General features: G+C 32.2%; 1 protein-coding gene across 1 annotated transcript; it reads left to right on the top strand.

Moving 5' to 3' along the window:
• The first annotated feature begins 586 nt into the window (after nt 1-586).
• LOC131173852 (vacuolar iron transporter homolog 4-like) lies at nt 587-1,648 on the top strand. Its single transcript, XM_058136441.1, has one exon. It carries the CDS (start codon nt 726-728, stop codon nt 1,395-1,397), a length of 672 nt encoding a protein of 223 aa, XP_057992424.1. The 5' UTR covers nt 587-725; the 3' UTR covers nt 1,398-1,648.
• Nucleotides 1,649-26,305: the final 24,657 nt, after the last annotated feature.

Genomic DNA, 26,305 nt, shown 5'->3' with positions numbered 1-26,305 from the left:
TATTTCTCAAAAAGGCAACTCTAAATTTCTTTTAAGAATAATATAAATTTATTATCAGTATTTTGGATACTCAATTGTTGTAAGGAATAATTGTACACTAATAATTAAAATTCAAGAGTAAATTAGACAAGTTGATTAAATATTAAAATGATAAATTTCTGAGATACAAGTAAATATACTAAATTTAATTTATGAAGAATTATATTGATTATTTAATATTAATATGTTACTATTGATTTATAAAAAATTATTAATTACTTATTCAAGATGAACAGTCAGAATTTAATTTTGATTAAATTTTAAGCTTTTCAACTTTATCTTTATCGATTCCCAATCGACTTGCTATAAAAACCTTGGAAAAATAAATGATATATTATATTACAATTTACAAACAATGCATGTTGGCTGCCCCTAGCAAAATCCCACTGTTCTTGCAAGTGTGAATGCATTAGATTCCTTAATGAAAAATGACAACTAATCTTTATTCTTTGTTTATTTATTTATTTTTGTTCTTCCTTTATTACAGTCTTCACTTTGGGAGGCATTTATGTGCAGTATATTACTTTACTTCTCCATTTGTTTCTATCTCTTTGATCTCATTATCCTCCACAAATAACCATTGCTTTGCTTTGGTTACATCACCTACTTCACTTTCTTTATAAATATCACCATCTAAGGGCGTGTGCCATCCACACTTCTCAATATCCAAAACCTCAAATTTCCTCATGGAAGCACCTCAAGAATCAAACCAAATCCAATCCTCCTTTAAGGAAACCGAAACACCACAACCTTTTACTGATCTTGAGAATCAAAGAAACCATGAACTGGAAGAAGTTGAAGTGATCTTCAACTATTCCAAAAGGGCACAGTGGCTTCGAGCTGCTGTTCTTGGTGCAAACGATGGTCTGCTTTCCACAGCCTCCTTAATAATGGGTGTTGGAGCTGTTCGTCAAGATCCCAAGACCATGATTCTCTCAGGTATCGCTGGTTTAATCGGTGGTGCCTGTAGCATGGCCATTGGAGAATTTGTTTCTGTCTACTCACAATATGACACAGAATTGGCTCAGCTGAAAAGAGAGACCAGATCTGCAAGTGAACTTGAGGAGAAGAAGAAACGTTTGCCAAGCCCTTTGCAGGCCGCCATCGCTTCAGCCTTTGCCTTTTCCGTGGGAGCCGTGATACCGCTTTTTGGGGCGGTTTTTGTGAAGGATTATGTAGCGAGAGTTGGGGTTGTGATAGGTTTGGCTAGCCTTGGCTTGATAGGGTTTGGATGGCTAGGTGCAGTCTTAGGACATGCACCAGTTGTTAGGTCATCTTTGAGGGTGCTTCTTGGCGGATGGTTGGCTATAGGGATAACTTATGGCCTTACTAAAGCTATTGGGAGCACTGGACTTTGATCCATATATCATCTTTCTATGCACAATCACTTGGTTATATGTATCTATTTACTTATTATCATGTAGTAGCGTAAAAGATGGGATATCAGAGTCATTAATTCTTAGCAGAAAATCTTTGGCTCTCTATGTAGAAAGCTGGAAATAGATCTTCAAAATTAATTTTGGATTTGGTTGCTTGATTTGCCAGTTATGTAGAAATATATGTATTACCCTTATTTCTTGTTCTATGGACTCTGCAGCTTTTAGATCTATTATTGTATTTCAATGGTAGATGTTTGCCTTTCAACAGAACATATCGGGGACATGTTGCCAGCGGTAAGTCTCTCTTAATTTGATCTCTCTCTCTCTCTCTCTCTCTCTCTCTCTCTCTCTCTCTCTCAAATAAAGTTGAGGGTTTAATTCAGCATCTTTATTTGTTTTTCTTTTGATGAAAGTTTTTTTTTTATTATTATTAATTTGTCTCTCTGAATACGAGTTTTTATATATCAAATTTTTTACACTATATATCAATTTTATTCTTTATTTTTATATGTAATAGTCTTTAAGGGACGAGCAATATATAATTTTATTATTATTATTATTATTATTATTATTATTATTATTATTATTATTATTATTATTATTATTATCTACAAAATATATATAAAAAAAAACATATGTATAAAATTGATGTATTATTTGATATATTAAAACAATACAGTTTCAAATTTAATTATTGATAAATAATCGTAATTTTAAAACTAATAAAATAAAATACTTGTGAAGAGAAAATTAGTAATCTTATCCTAAAAATTTCTAAATGGAGAAGAAAATAGTAATCTTCTCTCTACAAAACCCTCTCCCTCCATCTTTCTCATTATTTATCTTCTCTTTAACTCATTTTCTCCTTTTGATCTCTTTTGGTGTTCACGGGCAATCCCTCCAATTCTTTTTCTATTTTATTTATTTATTTTTAATTTTTTTTTATAACTCTCATATCTGTATTCGTTTAGAATTGATTTTAAGCATACCTCTTTAAATCTATCTATAATGATAGATTTAAAATGAATAAATCTTCATATTTATCCTTAATGGTAGATCTTAAATATTTGATTTTGTTTTGTCTCCTTTAATAAAATTATTAATTACGGGAGTTTGTTAGCAAATTATTTTGTTTCTTGAAGAAGAGTGTTAGCAAATTACTAGGTGTAGATCATTTTTTGGGTAAAAAATTTAAATTTGGAGTCTATTTGATTGAGCTCGTAAAAAGACCATAAAGTCAAAAAATGGATCATACAACCCACTTATTGGTCAACCTATATGCTTCGTTGACATTATCAAAATTTTCAAATCCTTTATATTATCATTATTTTTTTATAAATGGTTAATTTTATTATGTAATAATATAATATGTTGATACTTTATTTCTAATTAATGAATTCTTTTATTAAAAATAAAATAAAATAAATTTAGTACCTTTTGATTCTTATAATATCAAATTTTTAAATTAAATTTTTACCAATTTTGTTTTTTATTTGATTTAGAATAATGAGAATCATGCATACATGTACCTTAAAAACAATAAAGATAAAAAAATTCATAATTATAGTAATATAATATATTTTAAAAATGTTAATTTTTGTATTATATGAGTTTACGTATTATATTTTTTATTTAAATAAAGTCAAATGGAAAAAAATATTTACACTAATTTTCAATTTTAATAAAAACTTTTAATCTTATTAATTTAATACATTAATTTTTTATTTTAAGAGTTATGGTGTTTCATATTTATTGTCAAAATTGCTTAAGTTGAATTTTATTTTTTAATTCCTAAAAATACTTTTTTTTTATAGAAATGAAAAAATATTTTATTAATTAGAAATAGAAAATAGAGAAGTACAAATATACATATTATATTTTTGAATAAATAAAACTAATCACTTATATAAAAAATAATATTAAAAATTTAGAAGATCTAGCAATATTGCCAGAATATATAGATTGGTTAATAGGTGAGCTACGTGCTCTGCCTTTTTTACGATCTCATCAGATAACCTATCAGAAAAAATTTGTACCTCATATAATACTTTTCTGAAAAAACAAAATATTTTAACAACTAAAAAAATAAAAGTTCAACTAAGTTGAAAAAAAAAACCATAAAAACTCAAAATCTGTAATAGGGACAGATATGAAGAGATATGCTCAAATTTTGTTCTAAATAGTATAGATGTAGAAGTTATTAAAAGGGAAAAAAAAAAAAAAAAGAATTGCTACAAGTGAAAATACTCATCAATAACCATCTAAAGAGGAAATCAAAGAAAAAAAAAGAGAAAAAATGAAAAAAAATAATAAAAAAAGAGACAGCTAAAAAAATATATTATTTCAATCAGCACGCTATTTAAGTGATTTTATATATTTTTACTGATTAAATAAATTAATTATTAAAATTGATGTAAATTAATATCAATGATTGATGATGAATTAATAAAATTTAAAAGTTCTAATTAAAATTAAAATACGTGTAAATAAATGATTTTTTTTTTCAAAATGACGAAGAAAAAAGTTAAAATAAAGAATTATTTTTATTTTTTTAATACAGTAAAACACAATAATAATAATAATAATAATAATAATACAAAGCAAAATTAACCAACAATTCCAAAGCTTATCAAATCAAGCAACCAAAATAACTATTCATTTATAGTCTAATGGGTAATTGTGCAGTTGTACTAAAGGGAGGAATTTGAGCATGCTTGATGAATAAGGTTTATTGCAAGATGCATTATAAACAGAATGAGAGGGATATATATATATATATATATATATATATATATATATATATATATATATATATAATTAAAAATAAAAAAAGTAGGAATATTAGGTGAGGAAGGAGTTGGCTAAGGATTAAGGAAGCTCTTTAATTTTTTTCAACTTTCTTGTTTTTTATGTTTCAAGAAAAAAATTTAAAAATTAAAGTACACATGTGATGGAGCATCTTAAAAGGAAATAAGGTGGCAAGATGGTCCAGGGATTAAGAACATAAAGGCCTAACTTTTATTTTATTCGCCTGTCAAATCTTATTATTATTATTATTATTATTATTATTATTATTATTATTATTATTATTATTATTATTATTACGATTAGGGGTGTTCGGTTCTGATTTAGTTTAGAATTTGTTTAGAAATCAGAATCAAATTGAAATTTTGATACGATTTTAGTTCAGTTCTTTATTGTTTCGGTTTCCGCTCGGTACGGTTCTTAATTTTTAATTCCGATTTAGTTCGATTCTCTATTCTTAAAATAATTTTATTTAATTATTTCTTAAAAAATCATACTTGAATTAGCATTTAAGTTTTAAATTAAGTTATTAATACATAATATACCATATAATATATCTTTTAGCTATTTCTAAATTATATAATATTTAACTATAAGATACAAATATAATTAAGAATATATATATATATATATATATATATATATATATATATATATATATATATATATATATATATATATATATAAAAGATAATAGTATATTCATAATTAAGAATTATAAGATAATTTAATGTATTTATAAATAAAATTATTAAGAAAATATAAAAAAATAAAATATAATATTAGGTTATATTTAATTCATAATTATATATACATATATAAATATATATAATTATATTAAAAGGACATCATACATCTTAAAAAAATATAGAAAAACATATATATAAATTTGTTTCTCGATTCGGTTTCAGTATGATTCCGGTTCGGTTCTTAGTAAAGAACAAGAATCGAATCAAAATATCAAAATAATTTCGGTTTGATATGGTTCCTATCAGTTTGGTACAGTTCCTCAGTTTGGTTCGGTTCCCCTAAGAACCATGCACAGCCCTAATTACAATTGGCTAATATTTATGAAAAAAAATTTTTTTTAGGGAAACAAATAAATTTTTACAATGCCAATAAAATCATTAGAGTGAAATTCAAATGGAGATAACTTCATAATTTTATTTAAAACTTTTTAAAATGGCACTACAACAAAATATAGGATTTAATGACTCTTTTTTAATATTATTTTGTACATGATGTTAAAGTTATAAATAACATCAAGGTAACATATTTTGACATTAAGATAACATATGAAGTAATAAATAACATATGCATTATGCATAATAGTGTTGTAAATTAGTATAAAAGTATTGTTAAAAACTTTAGATTATGAAATTTATGTACATCACTAAGTGCTTGGTAATAATTCTAATCAACAATATGTTTTAAATTTTTAACATCATGTTAGCCATGTTGTTAAAGCCTAGATTTGATGTTTATCTTGTCTTGGAACGTAAGAGTTCTTAGGGGTGCAAACAGAAAATCTCATTTGAGGAAGATAATATTTAAACATAAGGTGGATATTGTGGTGGTTCTAGAAGCTAAATGTGAAGATATATCCTTCCCTTGGGTGAGAAACATTATGGGTAATCTAGAGTGGAAATTCATTGAATTAATAGGTTTATCCAGTGGTTTATTGCTATTATGGAATAAAGATTGTTTTTGTTTCATGGAGTCAGTGTTTTCAAATTTGGATTTTGATTAAAGGAGTTTTTCTAGCTTGGAATTTTATTACTGACGTTGCTATAATTTATGCATCTTGTGGTGGCAATGATTAGTTAGTGTTGTGAGAGGAAATTTATCACGAACTCTTAAGTGAGAGCAATGTTGTTCTTATTGTTGATTTCAAGAAATTTTTTTATTTGGTTGATAGGAGAAGTGGTCATTTCTTTATGACTATGTAGACCACTTATTTTTGGTACATTGTAGAACTTACATATCTGAGGTAGTGAGAAGCTTGATGATGAAAGCTTTGATAGGCTTTAAGGACACTAAAGGCACTAATGAAATGAAATGAAATATTCTAGATATAAAAATAAAAATAAAATAGGTTAATAGAAGAAAAAATAGAAAATAGTTAAAAGATAAAAATAGCTTAGGGAGTGTAGCAAGCTTTTAAGCAAAGTATGAACCTCCTGTGCTTTAGCTGAACCAAACCCAAATCATCATTGGATTGAACTAGACCAAAGGGAGCTCTAGGGAAAAGCCAACTAAAGCAAGGCCCATTAGGACCTTGCTTGAGGTCCAATTTGGCCAAGGGTGGTAGGTTTAGGGTGCACTTAGACTCAATCTTGCTCTTTGGGAGAAAATCTCACTAAATAGGAAGAAAATAAATAAAAATAATAAAAGAAAAAAAATAAGGTAGCATATCTCCCTTAGCCAAATTAGAGAGGGAGAGAGAGAGAGAGAGAGAGAGAGAGAGAGAGAGAGAGAAAGGTGGGTTGGGGGGGGGGGGGGGGGGAAGGGTGAGAAAGTATCTTATCTTTTAGGAAACCAAATCACTTAATTAAGAAGCTTGGTCAAAAAGTCAAGCTTATTCCTAATTAGGCTAAGATTTGGTCTTCCTAATTACTAAAACATTTATAAATACCTCTACTAAAACCTTAAACAGGACATTCAATGCCAACACTCATCTAGAGATACATAGAGTAGCCTCCCACATGCCACCTTTCACTCTTCTTCTTCTTCTTCTTCTTCTACCTTTCTTCTTCTATTTTTAATTCCCAAAGGTAAAAACATGTAAAAGACATAAGATAAACATGAATAACATCTTATTCAAATCTCATTTATGTACTTACTTTGAGTTATATATGTCACTAGAATTGATCATGACTTGAGAGCAAACTCACACACTCTATGTAAGGTTCTGGGATGAACTGCTATTCCATAACTTAAAGTCATAGTGAGGCAACTTTTCTTATCTCAAAAATATTTTAAGCTAGATTCTACATCAAAAACCATGGAACCATTGTAACACCCCTATTTGTATAGCCTGGTATATTTCACTGTTCCGGTGACCGGTGTCGGTCTGGATAATTAAGGGGATTAGAACCACATCTAAGACAACTAGTTAAGCTCTAAACACAAATAATTAGCAATTTTCAAATAGTTAAGTATAAATAAGAGAAACAGAACACAAAAAGTTAAATGAGTCGAGAGTCACAGCGATGGGTGACCTTCTCGGGAAGGACTGCGAGGTCGATTTAAACTCAAATTTTGAAGCATAAAATGTGACGCCGTAGTCCTTAGGACCATTGCGAACACAGTGGAAAAGAGAAAATCATAGAAAAGAATTATTAAGCCGGTCAAATAATTAGGTCAGGGATTCGGAAGAAATATCAAATAACTAGCAAACCGGATCGAACCAGCGAGGGGCAATTTGGTTAATTCACCCCTAGAGCTGACTCCTGACCTAACTGTCCAATAAAATCAGAGAAAAGAAAATTTTGGGATTAAGAATTTAATTAAAGAATTAAGGAAAAATAAATGAAAAAAAAAAGAAAAAGAAAAAAGGTTGAAAAAGGTTATTACATCATACATGACATCATGCATGATGTCATGCATGATGTAATAAACCTAATATTTAAATAATTGAAAATTTGAGGATAAATCTTAATAATTAAAAGACAAAATAAAAAGAAAAAAAAACTGGTTCTTCTTCTTCATTTGAGCCGCCCCATATCTCCCTCTCTCACTTCTCTCTCTTTCCATTTTCCACTTCCATTAAAGCTTAATTCTAAGCTTTTAAAACCCTCAAATTTCTATTAAATTTTCTAAATTATCAACTTAAACCTCATCCTTCCACCTTGAAAAGTATAGAGGAGTAAGAAATAGAAAGCAATTTGGAGAAAAGGGGAGTTGGAGATTACCACACAAAGGTTAGTAACAAACTCTAATTCATTTCTTTAAATTTCATGCAAATATGCTTTAATAAACTTAGAAATTGAAACAAATCAAAAGAAAACATGGTTGCGGGACCAAACATGAATTTCAGCTAGCCTTAGTTGGGGTTTGAAATGGGTGAATTTGATGCATTTGAATGGTTGCTTAGGTTGAATTAAGTATGTAAACTATGGATAGATGTTTAGAATGCATTAGGTTTGAATTTTATGAGTTAGGGTTTTTGGCACCTAGGGTTTAGGAGATAAAATTTTGAGAATTAGTCAAATGGTGTGTTTGACCTTGTTTGAGTTGAAAAATGGTCATGTATGACCAATTGTGGTGTGTTAGAAGTATTGGAACCAAATGGTAATTCGGATTGGTTATGGACATTCTACAGGCAGCATGACCAAGGTCCCTTTCAGGGACCAAACTAAAAATTTACAAATCCAATTGGTATGAGACCAATTGGGAATGAAACTAGACACAAAATGGCACATTTTTCATTCAGGAATCATGCCCAGAAAGTGACCATAACATAGTGAACAAATTGGCCAAACCCAGAATTGGGCACACTGCCCTATACAAAAATGACCAAATGAATAGTGTTTGTTCATTTAGCCATAACTTGGGCTAGGTAGGTCCAAATGGCTTGAAATTTTACCAGTATAAAGTTGAGAGATAGCCCTACAACTTTCATGAGGAACACAAGTCCAAATTATGCCCTTAACCAAGTCATTTAGCCACCCAAAATTAGTGACCTAAAAATGCTAGAACCAAATCGCTTGCCCGTAAAACTGGTTAGGCCAATCCAGACATAAATATTCAAATGGCTATAACTTGAACTACAAAACTCCAATTGGAGTGATTCAAAAATGGAAATAAAGTTAAGACAATAAGGAACAATTTCTATGAAGAAAACTTAGCCAAATTCTAACAGCAACAAGACCAATGGAACAGTGCAAAATAGGACACAAAAACTGAAAATTTGCAATTTTGCCTAAAAGACTTAAGTCTTGAGAAAAGAACCAAAACCAACAAATTAGGTAACAAAAATGTAGTATGTGGGTGAAATTAGAATTCCTATACCTATTAAGCATTATAAAGTCAACAAATTGACTTGAATAGTATCGTGAATAGTATCATGAATAGTAACCCCGAAATACAAATTTTAATGAACGTCAAGTTTAGCATATTTGTAACACCCTCCCGGTAGCAACTCCGTACATTCTACTGTTCCGGTGACCGGTGTCGGTCCGGACAGCTAGAACGTCCGGAAAAATATTTAAATCAAAGTGAGGGATCATAATTAACTCAAATATTAATAAGAAAAATTTAGTAAAAATTTTAGAAATAAAATACAACCAAGTCAAACGAGCCGGTGCCCTAACGAGGGGTAACTCAGAGGGAAGTTGCGGTTCTCGCAACGAGGAGCCCTGGACTCAAGGGAAAAAAAATTATAAAATAATTTTTGGGACTCCAGAGAAGGGTCATTGAGGTTCCTATGGCATTAGAATGCCAAGAAAATAATTAGAAAAATTTTTCAATCGGTACAGACAATTTTGACCCGTTAAGCCAAACGGAGGGCATTTCGATCATTTCGCCTTCAGAGGTGATTTTTGGCTGACTTGTCCAGTTAAGTAAATAATTATTATGACTCAAAATATGAATAAATATTGCTAAAAATTAAATTGAAATGTGGTAGAAAAGAAAAGAAAAGAAAAATAAAAAATTAAGCAAATTATGACATGTTATGATGTCACTCACTTACTTCCAACCAATCACAATTAAACAACCTATTAATTAACAAATAAAAAGAGATAAATATGGCCAAAAAAAAAAAAGAAATCAGCAGCCCTTTCTTCTCCTTCAAAAACGTTTTACATCCCCTCCCCTCTTCCTCCATTGAATCTCAACCAAAGCTCCATTTTCATCCTTATTTCACCACAAACTCTCCTAAGTCCCTTCACTAAAAACTTGTCTCTACCTCTGGGGAAGTGTTTGGCAGCCTAGAAAGTGAAGGAAAGTGAAGTTTTAGCTTGGAGAAATCTGCCCTACAAGAGGTTAAAGTGAGGTTAGTGCCTACTTATATATATACTTCTTTGATTCCATGATTAGAAGCTTGAAATAAGTGAGAAATTGTAAATTAAATGAACATGAATTATGTGTATACATACTATGAATTTTCGGCAGCCCTTGTGAAGGAATTATTTTGATAGTTTTGATGGACTTAGAGTGAACTAGAGTTTATGTTTAAAGTGTATACATATACATATACAAAGAATGGAAGAGTTAAATAAGGAATTTGTGAAAACTCATATGGGAATTAGGGTTTTGATAAGTGAAAAATTGACTTGGCTTAGGAAATTGTTAGAGAACCTTTTAATGGTCAATTAGTGACCATTTTAGGTATGTTGACCATAAATTGGACTGAAATATAGCATGGCAAAGTGAATGAGTATGCTGCCCAATGAGTGCAGCAGGTGGCTGAGATTTCAGCTCACTTGGACAGCCATAACTTTGGCTGTGTAAGTTCAATTGGTGTTTGGCCAATTGGACATGAAACTAGGCTTATAATGGCACATTTTTTCTGAAGAAACCATGCCCAAAAGACCAAAGCAAGTGGACCAAAAGTTGGCCCCAATCCGGGTACCCTGCAAGCCAATTCTGCAGAATGACCAAATGAACAGTAACTGTTTATTTGGCCATAACTCACTGTAGAAATGGTCAATGGACCTGAAATTTTTACAGCAACAAGATAAGACATAGATAAACAACTTTCATGAAGGAACCTACCCCAAATTATGGCCAGAACCCATCCAACAAAGTGATTCCAGTCACTGTTCATGTTACTGTAGATATGGTCAATTCTGCAGATTTGAAATCCGGCCAGCTGTGGTTTTTAGACTATATCTAGAGCTACAAAACTCCAAATGGAGTGATTCAAAAAACGAAACTCAACTAGACAAAATAAGGAACAACTTTCATGTTTACCATTTCCTCAAATTCCCACTGCAACAGTGCTTAATGGAACAGTAAAGTTAGGCTTCAAAAACTGAAAATTCTGCCCTCTTGGTTTTAAGTTTAGAAATGGTATGGGTGCTCAATTCCAACAAGTTTTAAATGTAAAATGTGGTACAATGGAAGTGTTAAAACCAATGCACCTATTTTCTATCCAAAAGTCAACATTTTTGTTGACTAATAAAGTGAATAGTGACACCAAAACTTGAAATATGAAATGTACTTACATGAATAAATTGTTGAATGAATAAATGTGATAAAAGTGTCATTTGTGATTTAGGTTCCCATCAAGAGAGAAAGGTTAGCTCAGTTTCCATTCTAAAATTGTCCAATGGAATAGTAAACTTAGGTAGTAAAACTAAAAATTTAGAAATGCATCTAGGGACTTTAAATTGCAATTGGCAATTAATACTAGCAAATGTAAAACTCAAAATGTGGGATCTTGGTGTAATTAAAATTAATATATCCATTAAGTATAAAAGTCAACATTTTGGTTGACTATTAAGGTGAATAGTAATCAAAATGATTAGTAAATTAAGATGAAGACCTAGAACAAATTCTAAGCTTAAATGCTTAGAATTGTATGACAAATGTGGACTATGCATCTTAGTCAAAATTGTTAAAAGGAAATTAAGAGCATAAATTTGAAATCCATGAAATTTTCATGGATTACTTGAAACATGATAAATAAGTCATCTAATTGATGTAAATAGATAGTTAGGGCTTATATGCCCATCACAAATGGAATTCATAAAATATTAGTAACTCAACTTGAAATATAAAATTTGTAATTACATAAGTAGATCCTTGAATGTATAAATGAGAAAGGAAAAATGTTTGAATACAATGGTACATGTGAACCATTGTTTAGAATTGTCATCAATATGAATAACATAATGAATGAATAAATGAACTATATTAATGTAAGAATGAGACATTAGTTCTCATTATTGTAGATAGGAGAAGTATTTTGAGTACTATGGTATAAAAGGATAATTGATGTGAATTGTGATCATAAAAATGATCAAATGAATGTATGAATTATAATTGAAATTTATCATGAAATAATGAATTCATAAAACACAATATATTAATATTTAATGATATTATGTGCCCTTGTATTGCCTAGACACGTGTGTCAGATTGGATAGATTGGCATGCCAATAGGGTATTGTTTTAGCAGTACTGCGAAAGGCTTTATGCCGTATTCATGGCTTTATGCCCGTATTTATGGCTTTTATGCCCGTATTCATGGCTTTTATGCCAATTATGTGATATCATGGCTTTTAGCCATACCGATCGCATACACGTGGTTGACGCTCAAGGCCCCATGGTATGACGGCCCGAGGCATCATGCGGTGTCCAAAGGCCAACGACCGTTATCCACCCACCATCCAAAGATAGGTTACTTGGGTATGGAAAAGTATAACTGTGGTTGCACTGATTATTAAAGAAAATACGAAAATTAAGTATCAGGAATGATTACAAAAAATACAAAGAAGCTCAAGATCATGAAGAAAATAATTAATGAAATGCATGAAGAAGTTAATATCATAAAACATGATTAAACAATAAGTTAGTAATTAGTCAATTCTTATGAACACAATAGCAAGGAAATTATTATTTTTATTTGCATATTATATAGCAAGGAAATTGTTATTTTTATTTGCATATTATATTTTCTTGTATTATTGGCACCACTAAGCTTTATGCTTAGCGCGTCGCTTTTGCAACGCGTAGGTACTAAAGATTTGGACAGAGGGCCCGGTAGACCACAGATTGGGTAAGGCCATTCACAGTTCTGCATAGTGTCCGTGTCACCTCACCATCCACAAGCATTGGTAGGACACTAGGTCCCATTTTGTATTTTGAGATTTTTTATAAATTTTGTAATTAAACTCTTATTTTATCATATGTATTTGAACAAATATAATATAATTTTGTATTAATGTAAGTACTTGTAATTTGTGATTATAAATCACATGTGAGAATTTATTTATGATTTGAGTCTAATGATGATGTGAAATGACAAATAGAGGAATCGTTAAGAAATTGTCAGAATTTGATGTGATACAAAATGTTAATTGTATATGAGTACCATGAGATGAATGATTGAGAAATAAATGAAATTGATGAAATTGTTCTGAGACTTTGTTGATAATTGGAGTTGGGATTGATTGAATATGATCATAGGAAGTGTTTTTCACAGGTTCCGAAGAACTGTTTTCTCCATTTTTAGCCGGTACTCCGCCGAATTTTCTATAAAATTTTCGGAACCTCAAATAAATTACAATTTCAATAAATGAATTATATTTCACAAGTTATATTCAAAAGGAAGAATAAAAATGAATTAAGATAAAATAGAGTGCTCGGCACACTGAGTGGCATAACTTGCTCTGGCCACATCGTAGTCGGGTAAGGGGTGTCACATTTAGTAGTATCAGAGCGCGGTTTAGGCGTTTCTGGACCTAGATAGACTGCATATCATGCATTGCATTCATAAGAGTCGAGGTGACACTATTGCAGATATGTATTTCCTGTTTATTTTAGGTTAAGGTATGGAATAAGAGAGTGAAGAGACAATGAGATAGCGAATGGAGATGAGAAGGAGACTGTATTTAAGATGAAAAGGGATGAGTACATAATTGTTTGAGGATGAGATTGAGACTAAGGAGAAAGTGAAGTATGATAACACGGAAAGGTGAAGAAATAAAGAGGTAGTAGCTCCTCGGCTATTTACACTGGGTAAATTTCGAGGATAAAATTTAAATAAGAGGGGAAGAGTTGTAACACCCTCCCGGTAGTAACTCCGTACATTCTACTGTTCCAGTGACCGGTGTCGGTCCGGACAGCTAGAACGTCCGGAAAAATATTTAAATCAAAGTGAGGGATCATAATTAACTCAAATATTAATAAGAAAAATTTAGTAAAAATTTTAGAAATAAAATACAACCAAGTCAAACGAGCCGGTGCCCTAGCGAGGGGTAACTCAGAGGGAAGTTGCGGTTCTCGCAACGAGGAGCCCTGGACCCGGGGGAAAAAATTTATAAAATAATTTTTGGGACTCCAGAGAAGGGTCATTGAGGTTCCTATGGCATTAGAATGCCAAGAAAATAATTAGAAAAATTTTTCAATCGGTACAGACAATTTTGACCCGTTAAGCCAAACGGAGGGCATTTCGGTCATTTCGCCTTTAGAGGTGATTTTTGGCTGACTTGTCCAGTTAAGTAAATAATTATTATGACTCAAAATATGAATAAATATTGCTAAAAATTAAATTGAAATGTGGTAGAAAAGAAAAGAAAAGAAAAATAAAAAATTAAGCAAATTATGACATGTTATGATGTCACTCACTTACTTCCAACCAATCACAATTAAACAACCTGTTAATTAACAAATAAAAAGAGATAAATATGGCCAAAAAAAAAAAGAAATCAGCAGCCCTTTCTTCTCCTTCAAAAACGTTTTACATCCCCTCCCCTCTTCCTCCATTGAATCTCAACCAAAGCTCCATTTTCATCCTTATTTCACCACAAACTCTCCTAAGTCCCTTCACTAAAAACTTGTCTCTACCTCTGGGGAAGTGTTTGGCAGCCTAGAAAGTGAAGGAAAGTGAAGTTTTAGCTTGGAGAAATCTGCCCTACAAGAGGTTAAAGTGAGGTTAGTGCCTACTTATATATATACTTCTTTGATTCCATGATTAGAAGCTTGAAATAAGTGAGAAATTGTAAATTAAATGAACATGAATTATGTGTATACATACTATGAATTTTCGGCAGCCCTTGTGAAGGAATTATTTTGATAGTTTTGATGGACTTAGAGTGAACTAGAGTTTATGTTTAAAGTGTATACATATACATATACAAAGAATGGAAGAGTTAAATAAGGAATTTGTGAAAACTCATATGGGAATTAGGGTTTTGAGAAGTGAAAAATTGACTTGGCTTAGGAAATTGTTAGAGAACCTTTTAATGGTCAATTAGTGACCATTTTAGGTATGTTGACCATAAATTGGACTAAAATATAGCATGGCAAAGTGAATGAGTATGCTGCCCAATGAGTGCAGTAGGGTGGCTGAGATTTCAGCCCACTTGGACAGCCATAACTTTGGCTGTGTAAGTTAAATTGGTGTTTGGCCAATTGGACATGAAACTAGACTTATAATGGCACATTTTTTCTGAAGAAACCATGCCCAAAAGACCAAAAGTTGGCCCCAATCCGGGTACCCTGCAAGCCAATTCTGCAGAATGACCAAATGAACAAGAACTCATCAGAGAAATGGTCAATGGACCTGAAATTTTTACAGCAACAAGATAAGACATAGACAAACAACTTTCATGAAGGAACCTACCCCAAATTATGGCCAGAACCCATCCAACAAAGTAATTCCAGTCACTGTTTATGTTACTGTAGATATGGTCAATTCTGCAGATTTGAAATCCGGCTAGCTGTGGTTTTTAGACCATATCTAGAGCTACAAAACTCCAAATGGAGTGATTCAAAAAACGAAATTCAACTAGACAAAATAAGGAACAACTTTCATGTTTACCATTTCCTCAAATTCCCACTACAACAGTGCTTAATGGAACAGTAAAATTAGGCTTCAAAAACTGAAAATTCTGCCCTCTTGGTTTTAAGTTTAGAAATGGTATGGGTGCTCAATTCCAACAAGTTTTAAATGTAAAATGTGGTACAATGGGAGTGTTAAAACCAATGCACCTATTTTCTATCCAAAAGTCAACATTTTTGTTGACTAATAAAGTGAATAGTGACACCAAAACTTGAAATATGAAATGTACTTACATGAATAAATTGTTGAATGAATAAATGTGATAAAAGTGTCATTTGTGATTTAGGTTCCCATCAAGAGAGAAAGGTTAGCTCAGTTTCCACTCTAAAATTGTCCAATGGAATAGTAAACTTAGGTAGTAAAAACTGAAAATTTAGAAATGCATCTAGGGACTTTAAATTGCAATTGGCAATTAATACTAGCAAATGTAAAACTCAAAATGTGGGATCTTGGTGTAATTAAATTTAATATATCCATTAAGTATAAAAGTCAACATTTTGGTTGACTAGTAAGGTGAATAGTAATCAAAATGATTAGCAAATTAAGATGAAGACTTAGAACAAATTCTAAGCTTAAATGCTTAGAATTGTATGACAAATGTGGACTATGCATCTTAGTCAAAATTGTTAAAAGGAAATTAAGAGCATAAATTTGAAATCCATGAAATTTTCATGGATTACTTGAAACATGATAAATAAGTTATCTAATTGATGTAAATAGAAAGTTAGGGCTTATATGCCCATCACAAATGGAATTCATAAAATATTAGTAACTCAACTTGAAATATAAAATTTGTAATTACATAAGTAGATTCTTGAATGTATAAATGAGAAAGGAAAAATGTTTGAATACAATGGTACATGTGAACCATTGTTTAGAATTGTCATCAATATGAATAACATAATGAATGAATAAATGAACTATATTAATGTAGGAATGAGACATTAGTTCTCATTATTGTAGAGAGGAGAAGTATTTTGAGTACTATGGTATAAAAGGATAATTGATGTGAATTGTGATCATAAAAATGATCAAATGAATGTATGAATTATAATTGAAATTTATCATGAAATAATGAATTCATAAAACACAATATATTAATATTTAATGATATTATGTGCCCTTGTATTGCCTAGACACGTGTGTCGATTGGATAGATTGGCATGCCAATAGGTATTGTTTTAGAGTATCGCGAAAGGCTTTATGCCGTATTCATGGCTTTATGCCCGTATTTATGGCTTTTATGCCCGTATTCATGGCTTTTATGCCAATTATGTGATATCATGGCTTTTTAGCCATACTGACTGCATACGTGGTTGACGCTCGGCCCCATGGTATGACGGCCCGAGGCATCATGCGTGTCCAAAGTGCAATTAACCGCTATCCAAATTCACCATCCAAAGATAGGTTACTTGGGCATGGAAAAGTATAACTGTGGTTGCACTGATTATTAAAGAAAATACGAAAATTAAGTATCAGGAATGATTACAAAAAATACAAAGAAGCTCAAGATCATGAAGAAAATAATTAATGAAATGCATGAAGAAGTTAATATCATAAAACATGATTAGCCATCGACTAAACAATAAGTTAGTAATTAGTCAATTCTTATGAACACAATAGCAAGAAAATTATTATTTTTATTTGCATATTATATAGCAAGGAAATTATTATTTTTATTTGCATATTATATTTTCTTGTATTATTGGCACCACTAAACTTTATGCTTAGCTGGCCACTTTTGCAACGCTAGGTAATCAAGATTTGGACAGAGCGCCCGGTAGACCACAGATTGGGTAAGGCCATTCACAGTTCTGCATAGTGTCCGTGTCACCTCACCATCCACAGTGCATTGGTAGGACACTAGGTCCCATTTTGTATTTTGAGATTTTTTGTAAATTTTGTAATTAAATTCTTATTTTATCATATGCATTTGAACAAATGTAATATAATTTTGTATTAATGTAAGTACTTGTAATTTGTGATTATAAATCACATGTGAGAATTTATTTATGATTTGAGTCTAATGATGATGTGAAATGACAAATAGAGGAATCGTTATAAAATTGTCAGAATTTGATGTGATACAAAATGTGAATTGTATATGAGTACCATGAGATGAATGATTGAAAAATAAATGCAATTGATGAAATTATTCTGAGACTTTGTTGATAATTGGAGTTGGGATTGATTGAATATGATCATAGGAAGTGTTTTTCACAGGTTCCGAAGAACTGTTTTCTCCATTTTTAGCCAGATTCACTGATTTTCTATAAAATTTTCGGAACCTCAAATAAATTACAATTTCAATAAATGAATTATATTTCACAAGTTATATGCAAAAGGAAGAATAAAAATGAATTAAGATAAAATAGAGTGCTCGGCACACTGAGTGGCATAACTTGCTCGACTACACCGTAGCCTGCAAGGGGTGTCATAATATTAAAGCTAGGTATAAGTAGATTTGAATTTATTTTTGGAGTTATGATAATTATGATATCAAACACCGTGAAACTGTGTTTCAGAGAAAGGAATACCGAGAAAGAACCCGAGGCATCGAGTCAAGGCCAAGAGGCGACTCGTATAAGGTTTGTGCACAACATAGAATTTCTGTAAATTTTCTTCTACACATTGTTTTGAATAAATTGAAATATTGAATTGTGACACCATTGTCTTAAAATGTTTACTATGCTTCTGATTTAAATTGTTGAAAGATTAATTTTTTGTGTTTGAAATGGCAATAAATGTTTAGTAAATTATTAAGATAGTTTTGAAACCACAGTGTCATGACCATATATTTGAATACCTCACTAGCATGACTAGTGGGGAAATTAGTTTCGAATTTTGATCCCTTCTCTGACTGAAGTGTTGAGGTGTGTGCCAGTAGAAGAAGAAAAAGAATGGGTTCCTATATATATGAGCTAGCTAGCCTTGTGGTGTGACTTCTCATAAGCCTTTGGCTATTGAGATTAATATGTTTCGAATGGCATGACATAACTGTGTATTTTTATGAAATTTGTTTTGAGACTTTTGAAATGAAATTGTTTGGATTAAAATCTTATAAATCATGTTTTGAATTTATATTTCATGTTCAGTTTAATTTTTGAATAAATATGATTTAAATTCCGCATAAAGATTATTTTAGTATGTTGTGCACCACTGAGTCCTAGTACTCAATGATGATCATATCATTGCCGCAGATATAGAGACTAGAGGAGCAGCAGAGTGAGCTGCTGAGGATTGAGGAGCTACCTACTCTAAAGTTTATCAGGTATATTTTATATCCTGATTGTAAAAATTATTTTGATGTATATAATGTATGTAAATGTAGGAAATGGTCATGAGCAGTTGTATAAAGCTTGTATTAAATTTTAGTTTGGATTTTTCCTAATGTAAATTTTTAGAATGGTGTATCTAAATTGTTTTATCTTTATTGAAATATGAATTGAAATATTTTGTTTTAATTTGAATGAAATTGAATTATAGTATTTTGATGATGTTGAATTTTGGAAATTGAGAAATGATGTTGAAATTGGTTGGGATGGATGTTGAATTGATGAAGTTATTGAGATAAATATTTGGAAGTGCTTTTTACAGGTATTTGAAGAACTGTTTTCTCAAAATACAGATAGTATCATAAATTTTTATAAAATTTACGAAAAAATAAAATGGGACAAAAATCTTAACTAGTTTTCAAACTCTAATTAAATGTTTGGATACCTATTAGAAAATGCTCACCACTTATAAAAAGTAAGAAAATTGTTTTAAAATCTCTTGTAGGGTACTTAATGAGTTATCGGTAGGTGAAGTTCGGTAGTTCATTAGGTATTCTACGGGATCATGTTATGCCTTACAGAGGGGTAAGGTGTGACAAGTTTTAGTGGTATCAGAGCAAAATTTTGAAGTATGTTTTAACTTGTGAATTTGTGTCTTTTCTTTGTTAAGTACAACTGCTCAATGTCCTTATTTGTTACATACAGTGCATTACATCATAAATATGAACTAACAGAGGGAATCTCCTTGTGTTATTTGTTTAGGAGATATCCTAACTTCAGACTGAAATGGAAGAAGGGGATCACTCAGTTGAGAAATCTGTTGAAGCTGAGGCACAAGGGGAAGCCCCAGCTTTACAGAATGTCAGTGGGTCAGTGGCACCAGCCCCACAAATGCCACAGTTTTCTGTACAGTTCGCACAACAGATGGTGGTAATGTTTTAACAAATGGCTGGGGGTATGCCTACTCAAGCTCCACCCCAGACTTCTGTGGTGCAACCATAGGCTCTAATTTTATAGTATGATAAGCTGTTAAAGTATGGGGCTATGGAATTTAAGGGTACAGTAGACCCATTAAAGGTAGAGCAATGGCTGGAAAGAATGGACAGAGAGTTCAAAACGCTGCACTGCCAAGATGAACTAAAATTCGAGTACTCAAGATCGCCATCGCAAGGATGCGTATGAGTGATGGAAGACCATCCCCACACCTTTGAACCACCAAAGATCGCCTTGGGATGATTTCATCAGAGAGTTCAGACAAAAATACATCCTAGATGCATATGTTGATCAGAAACTATAACAATTTCTAAGTTTGAAGCAAGGTAACAGAATAGTGGCGTAATATGAGAGGGAGTTCTCCCGCTAAGCCATCAGATCGAGTCTCCTTTCTACCAAAGAAGGAAAGGTGCAAGAGATTTGAGACGGGTTTGATGTCACACCCTACTCCTCGTAAGATGTAACATGCTCCGAGTACACCTAATGAATTACCGCATTGCCTACCCAGAATCCATTAAATATACTACAAGAGATTTTAAAATAATTTTTTTTCATTTTTAAATTAATGGGTAAAATTTTTTTGAGATATTAAAAACCTTTATTTAAAGTCCAAACATAAACTAAATTTTTAGATATTTAAAATCTCCGTAATTTTTATAAAAATTTCACAGGTGCCGTCAGATTTTGAGAAAACAGCTTCTTCAAAACTCAAAATAAGAGCACTTCTAATATATTTCTCAATCCCAACTCCATTATTCAAACTCATTTCACAAATTAGCACGAGCAACTCAATACACAGTTTAAATTAAATAAAATATGGAAACATATTATTAAAGTAACAAAATCAATATTTACATTCATGGGAGCATTAAAAATTTAGTAGTACAAAACTTTATAAGTACATAAAATCTCAAGATAAAATTACAATAATTTGTATTTGATTAGAATCCAAAAATATATTACAAAAGAGTTGGTACAATCAAGCCAAAGTAAATTTCATATATATAATTACGTAATCACATCAAAATCTAAAGTATAAGGGTATACCTATGATATACCCAAAGGTAGTCTCACTATGTCTTTTCAAGAATCCTTCTCGCTGCTTTATATTTCCTTTCACCGCGATAAAGATAAAAGCTATCGCTGAGTGGTGAACTCAGTGGTGCACAAACTAATTATTTAAAACTTAATACAAATTATGCTTGACAATTCATAACAAATAGAATTTTAAAATTTTTAAATTCTTCAAAATCCATGACCTTCAGAAATCAATATTTTCATTCTTGCAAATTATTCATTTGAATAACATTTTGATCAAATAGTAACTATTTATCTACATTTCGTTTAAATCCCGAAACAATACAAAAATATTTTGAATTAATGACAAATTATTTATTTCAACCACAATTTATCAAACTATGCATAATTTAAAGGGCGTTGCCAACAATTCATACAGTTGAACCTATGACCCAAAATTTAAATAGATGCCGTGTTGTACACCACGACATTTCACACTCTCCCAATAACCAAGGCTAAAATGGAGAAACAAAGACTAGCTAGTATATATGAGTACTCATTCAAATTCTTCCCCAACTGGCAAGCCAGAGAGGAAGGAACTCGCCCCATCTAGTGGAGGAGATATCTCACTAGACAAGCTAATGAGAATTCACAACAAATTTTGCCATGTCAACTGTGGTTTCAAATCATATTCAAAACAATTTCTATTTACAAAGTGTTTACAAATCATCAACACATTTAATCATCATAAATTCATGCTCAAGGTTGACAACACATCAAACTTAAAATTTACAATTCTCAAAACCATGCAATAAATCCTTAAATGCATAAGACAATTTACATTTAATTTATTCAATTTCATTCAATAATTAAAATCCTCAACACAACAAAATTATAAATCATAAAATAAACTTGTTCAAAACAATTTAGAAGTGAAAAGTAACAAAATAGTTAGTTGTGCACAAACCTTATACGAGTCGCCTCTTAGCCTTGACTCGATGTTTCAAGTTCTTTCCCGGTATTCTTTTCCATTGAAATACACAGTTTCACAGTGTTTCAGTATCATAACTCATCATAAATCTAAAATAAATTCAAATTCACTTTTATCTAGCTTATATATGCTAAACTTGACGTTCTTCAAAATTTGTGTTTCGGGGTTACTATTCACTACACTATTTAAGTTAATTTGTTGACTTTCTAAGGCTTAATAGGTATGGGAATTCCAACTTCACCCACATACCACATTTTGGTTACTAAATTTGTTGGTTTTGGTTGCTTACTCAAATTCTAAGTCTTTTAGGCAAATTTGCAAATTTTCAGTTTTGGTGTCTTAAGTTGCACTGTTCCATTGGTCATTTTACTCTTAGAATTTGACAAAACTTTCTTCATAGAAAATGTTCCCTATTGTCTTAAGTTTATTCTCCTTTTTGAATCACTCCAATTGGAGTTTTGTAGCTCAAGTTATATCCATTTGAACCATGGCTACCGGATTGGACTTAACCCAGATTTCTGGGCAAATTTTTTGTTCTGGTAGTTTTAGATTACCAACTTGGGGTGGCCAAATGACTTGGTTAATAGCATAATTTTGGCTTGTGTTCTTCATGAAATTAGGTCTATATCTCAACTGTCCACTCGTAAAATTTCAGGTCATTTAGACCTGCCTAGCTCAAGTTATGGCCAAATGAACAACACTGTTCATTTGGTCAGTTTGTACAGGGCAGACTGAGAAATTCCGGATTTGGTCAATTTGTTCACTAGGTTTTGTTCACTTTTTGGGCATGATTCCTAAATAAAAATTGTGTCATTTTGTGTCTATTTTCATTTCCAATTGGTCTCATACCAATTGGACTTGTAAATTTTCAGTTTTGGTCCTCAGGGATTTTGGTCATGCCGCCAAAGAAGATGACCACATTCAATCCGAATTTAACCTCAATTCAAACACTTCCAACACACTTCATTTGGTCACAAATGACCATTTCTCACTTCAAACTAGGTCAAATACATCATTCCACCATTTCTCCAAATTTTGTCTCCCAAACCCTAGGTCCAAAACCCTAACTTCCATGTTTAGCTCATTTGTTGAATTCTACATGCATATTTGGAATTTATACACTCATTCACACTTAACTAATTCATAATTTGTATCAAAATTATTCATCCTCAAACCTAAACCCTAGCTGCCCACATTTCTATTTGGTCCACCATGCTTGATTTTATTCACTTATTTGTTAATTACAAGTGTAACTTAGCTACTTAAACATAAATTCAAAGAGAGAATGAAGGAAGAATACCAACCTTAAGTGAGCAGAATTTTATCTTCAATTTCTCTCAATTTTCTTCAATTTTTCTCCTTCTAATCTTCCTCTTGAGGTTTAATTTGAGGTTTCTACTATTTTTCACAAAAGATTTATGGTGTAATTTGGGGTTTAAAAAGCTTGATAATAAGCTTTAATGGAGGAAATTGGAAAAGAGGGTGAGGAGGAAGAGAAGTCACGGTAAAGAAGAAGAGAAAAAAATAAAAATTTCCTTTTTTACTTTGTCTTTTTATTAGTGTAATTATCCTCAAAATAATTAAATTAGAAATTAAATTAATTTTGGTGTCATGCATACATCACTTAAGTGATTTCATAATGCCTTTACTTTTTGAATTTTTCATTTTCTTTTTCATTTATTTTTCTATTAGTTCTTTAATTTAATTCTCGATTCCGAAATTTTCTTTTCTTCGATTTTATTTGACAGTAGTTCAGGAGTCAGCTCTCGTGGTCAATTGACCAAATTGCCCCTCACCGGTTCAACCCGGTTTGCAAATAATTCAATATTTCTTCTCGCTCCCTGACCTAATTATTTGACTGGCTTAACAATTCTTTTTTGTGATTTTCTCTTTTCCACTGTGTTCGCAATATTTCTAAGGACCGCAACGTCACATTTTCCGATTCGAAATTTGAGTTATTATTGACCTCGCAATCCTTCTCGAGAAGGTCACCCATCGCAGTGACTCTCGCTTAACTTCTTATGTTCTGTTTTTCTTATTTATACTTAACTAATTGGCAATCACTATTTATTTTCAATCAGGGCTTTTCTAGGTGTCTTAAACATAGTTCTAATCCTCTTAATTGTTTGGACCGATACCGATCACCAGAATAGTAACATATACCAGGCTATGCAAATAGGGGTGTTACATTTGAAGCCCAATTTACTGATGCAAGTAGTGGATTCGACATGGTAATTTTTCAGAGCTCATTTCTCAAGCACTTGAGTTGGAATGAATTGAATCAGAAGCGACACCAGCAAAAAAAAAAAAAAAAAACCAGAGAAAGCTAAGAAATCAGAGAAAGATAAGGGGGAAAAGTCAGTAAAGTCAAGTCCTAGTGGTACTTCTGGGAAGAGGAAGAAATTTGGGGGACCTAGCAGAGGTCGAGGTGGAAGGTTTGGAAGGAGCCGATTCTCTGGACAGAGACCCCTTAGGTTTGGTCAACAGTTGAGCAGGGGTTTGCAAACTCCCCGCCCCTGTGAGACTTGTGGCAAGATTCATGGGGGAGAATGCTATTAGGTAACAGGAGCCTATTTTAACTGTGGAGGCAAGGGTCATATTGCAAAAGATTGCACTAGTGCTCCTAGATTCGGTCTAGCTCCTACGACTGCAGAAGGATCTATTCAGAGTCCTACTCCTAGAGGTTCACAATCGGTTGGCAGAGGAAGAGGCAGAGGTAGAGGCAATGCGCAGTCAGGGTACTGTTGGTCAGTCAGCACAAGGAAGTACTTCAGCCAGGGTTTATACAATGGGACAGCGAGAAGAGGCTGAGACTTCCAATGTGGTGGCCGGTACATTCTCTATCTCTCGATTAAGAAGTATTTGTATTGTTTGATTCAGTTTAACCCACTCGTATGTTAGTGCTAGCATAGCCGCTTACTTGTTCTATGTGTCAAAATGGGTTTTAAGTGCTAGTAACTAGTCCGTTAGGACAAGAGGTTCGGCCAATAAAATCTATAGAGACCGCCCTTTGGTGATCCAAGGACATGTTTTTTATTAGATTTGATTGAAATGCCCTTCGTGAGATTATGATATTATCTTAGGCATGGATTGGTTAGCTGCATCACGCCATGATTGATCAGAGATTGAAGATAGTCACTTTTAGTCTCCTCTGCATTTGTGATGTGGTAATACATGGGGAGAGGCAATCGCCATCAAACATCATTTCGGCTACACTAGCTAGAAGGATGATCAGAAAGGGGTGTGAAGCATACCTGGCACTTGTAATAGACACCCAAGTGGGGAGTCTGACACTAGGAGACATCCCTACTGTATGTGACTTTTCGGATGTGTTTCCTGATGAATTGCCAGGATTACCTCCAGAAAGAGAGGTGCAGTTTGAGATTGATGTTATGCTAGGTGTGGACCCAATCTCCATAACACCATATAGAATGGCTCCAGCAGAATTGAAAGAGTTGAAAGTACAGTTGTAAGAATTACTTGACAAGGGCTTTATCCACCCTAGTGTGTCACCTTAGGGAGTACCAGTGTTGTTTGTTAAGAAGAAAGATGGCACTCTCTGCTAATGTATTAACTATCGGTAGTTGAATAAGGTGACAATAAAGAATAGATATCCATTACCCTGTATTGATGACTTGTTTGACCAGTTGAGGGGTGCAGCTGTGTTTTCCAAAATTGACTTGAGATCAGGTTATTACCAGTTAAAAGAACAAGAGCAGAGTATTCCTAAAACTGCCTTTAGAACCCGTTATGGCCATTATGAGTTCTTAGTCATGCCATTCGGGTTAACTAATGCTCTGGTTGCTTTTATGGATCTGATGAATACTATCTTCAGACCATACCTTGACCAGTTTATTGTGGTATTCATAGATGATATATTGGTCTATTCAAGGAGTACAGAAGAGCATGATAGACATCTACGGTTTGTACTGCAGACTTTGAGGGAGAAATAGCTATACACCAAATTGTCAAAGTGTGAATTTTGGCTGAAGGAAATATCTTTCTTGGGGCAGGTAGTATCGGTAGAGGGCATCAAGGTAGATCCAAGTAAGATAAAAGCTGTCCTTAATCGGAGGCCACCAAGAAATATCACAGAGATTCACAGTTTTCTGGGTTTAGCTGGATTCTACCATCGATTTGTGAAGGGATTTTCTATGTTGGCATCTCCATTGACTAAACTACTTTCGAAAGATGTGAAATTTCAGTGGACGGATAAATGCCAGCAGAGTTTGGATGAATTGAAGAGATGTTTGACTGAGGCTCCAGTCCTGACTTTACCTGCTCCGGGTAA

This window comes from Hevea brasiliensis, chromosome 15, assembly GCF_030052815.1.
Source record: "Hevea brasiliensis isolate MT/VB/25A 57/8 chromosome 15, ASM3005281v1, whole genome shotgun sequence".
NCBI lineage: Eukaryota > Viridiplantae > Streptophyta > Magnoliopsida > Malpighiales > Euphorbiaceae > Hevea > Hevea brasiliensis.
This window is presented reverse-complemented; position numbering and strand designations above follow the sequence as displayed.

What these genes read in the sequence shown, in the direction of transcription:
- LOC131173852 (XM_058136441.1), top strand. Translation starts at nt 726, where the DNA reads ATGGAAGCACCTCAAGAATCAAACCAAATCCAATCCTCCTTTAAGGAA.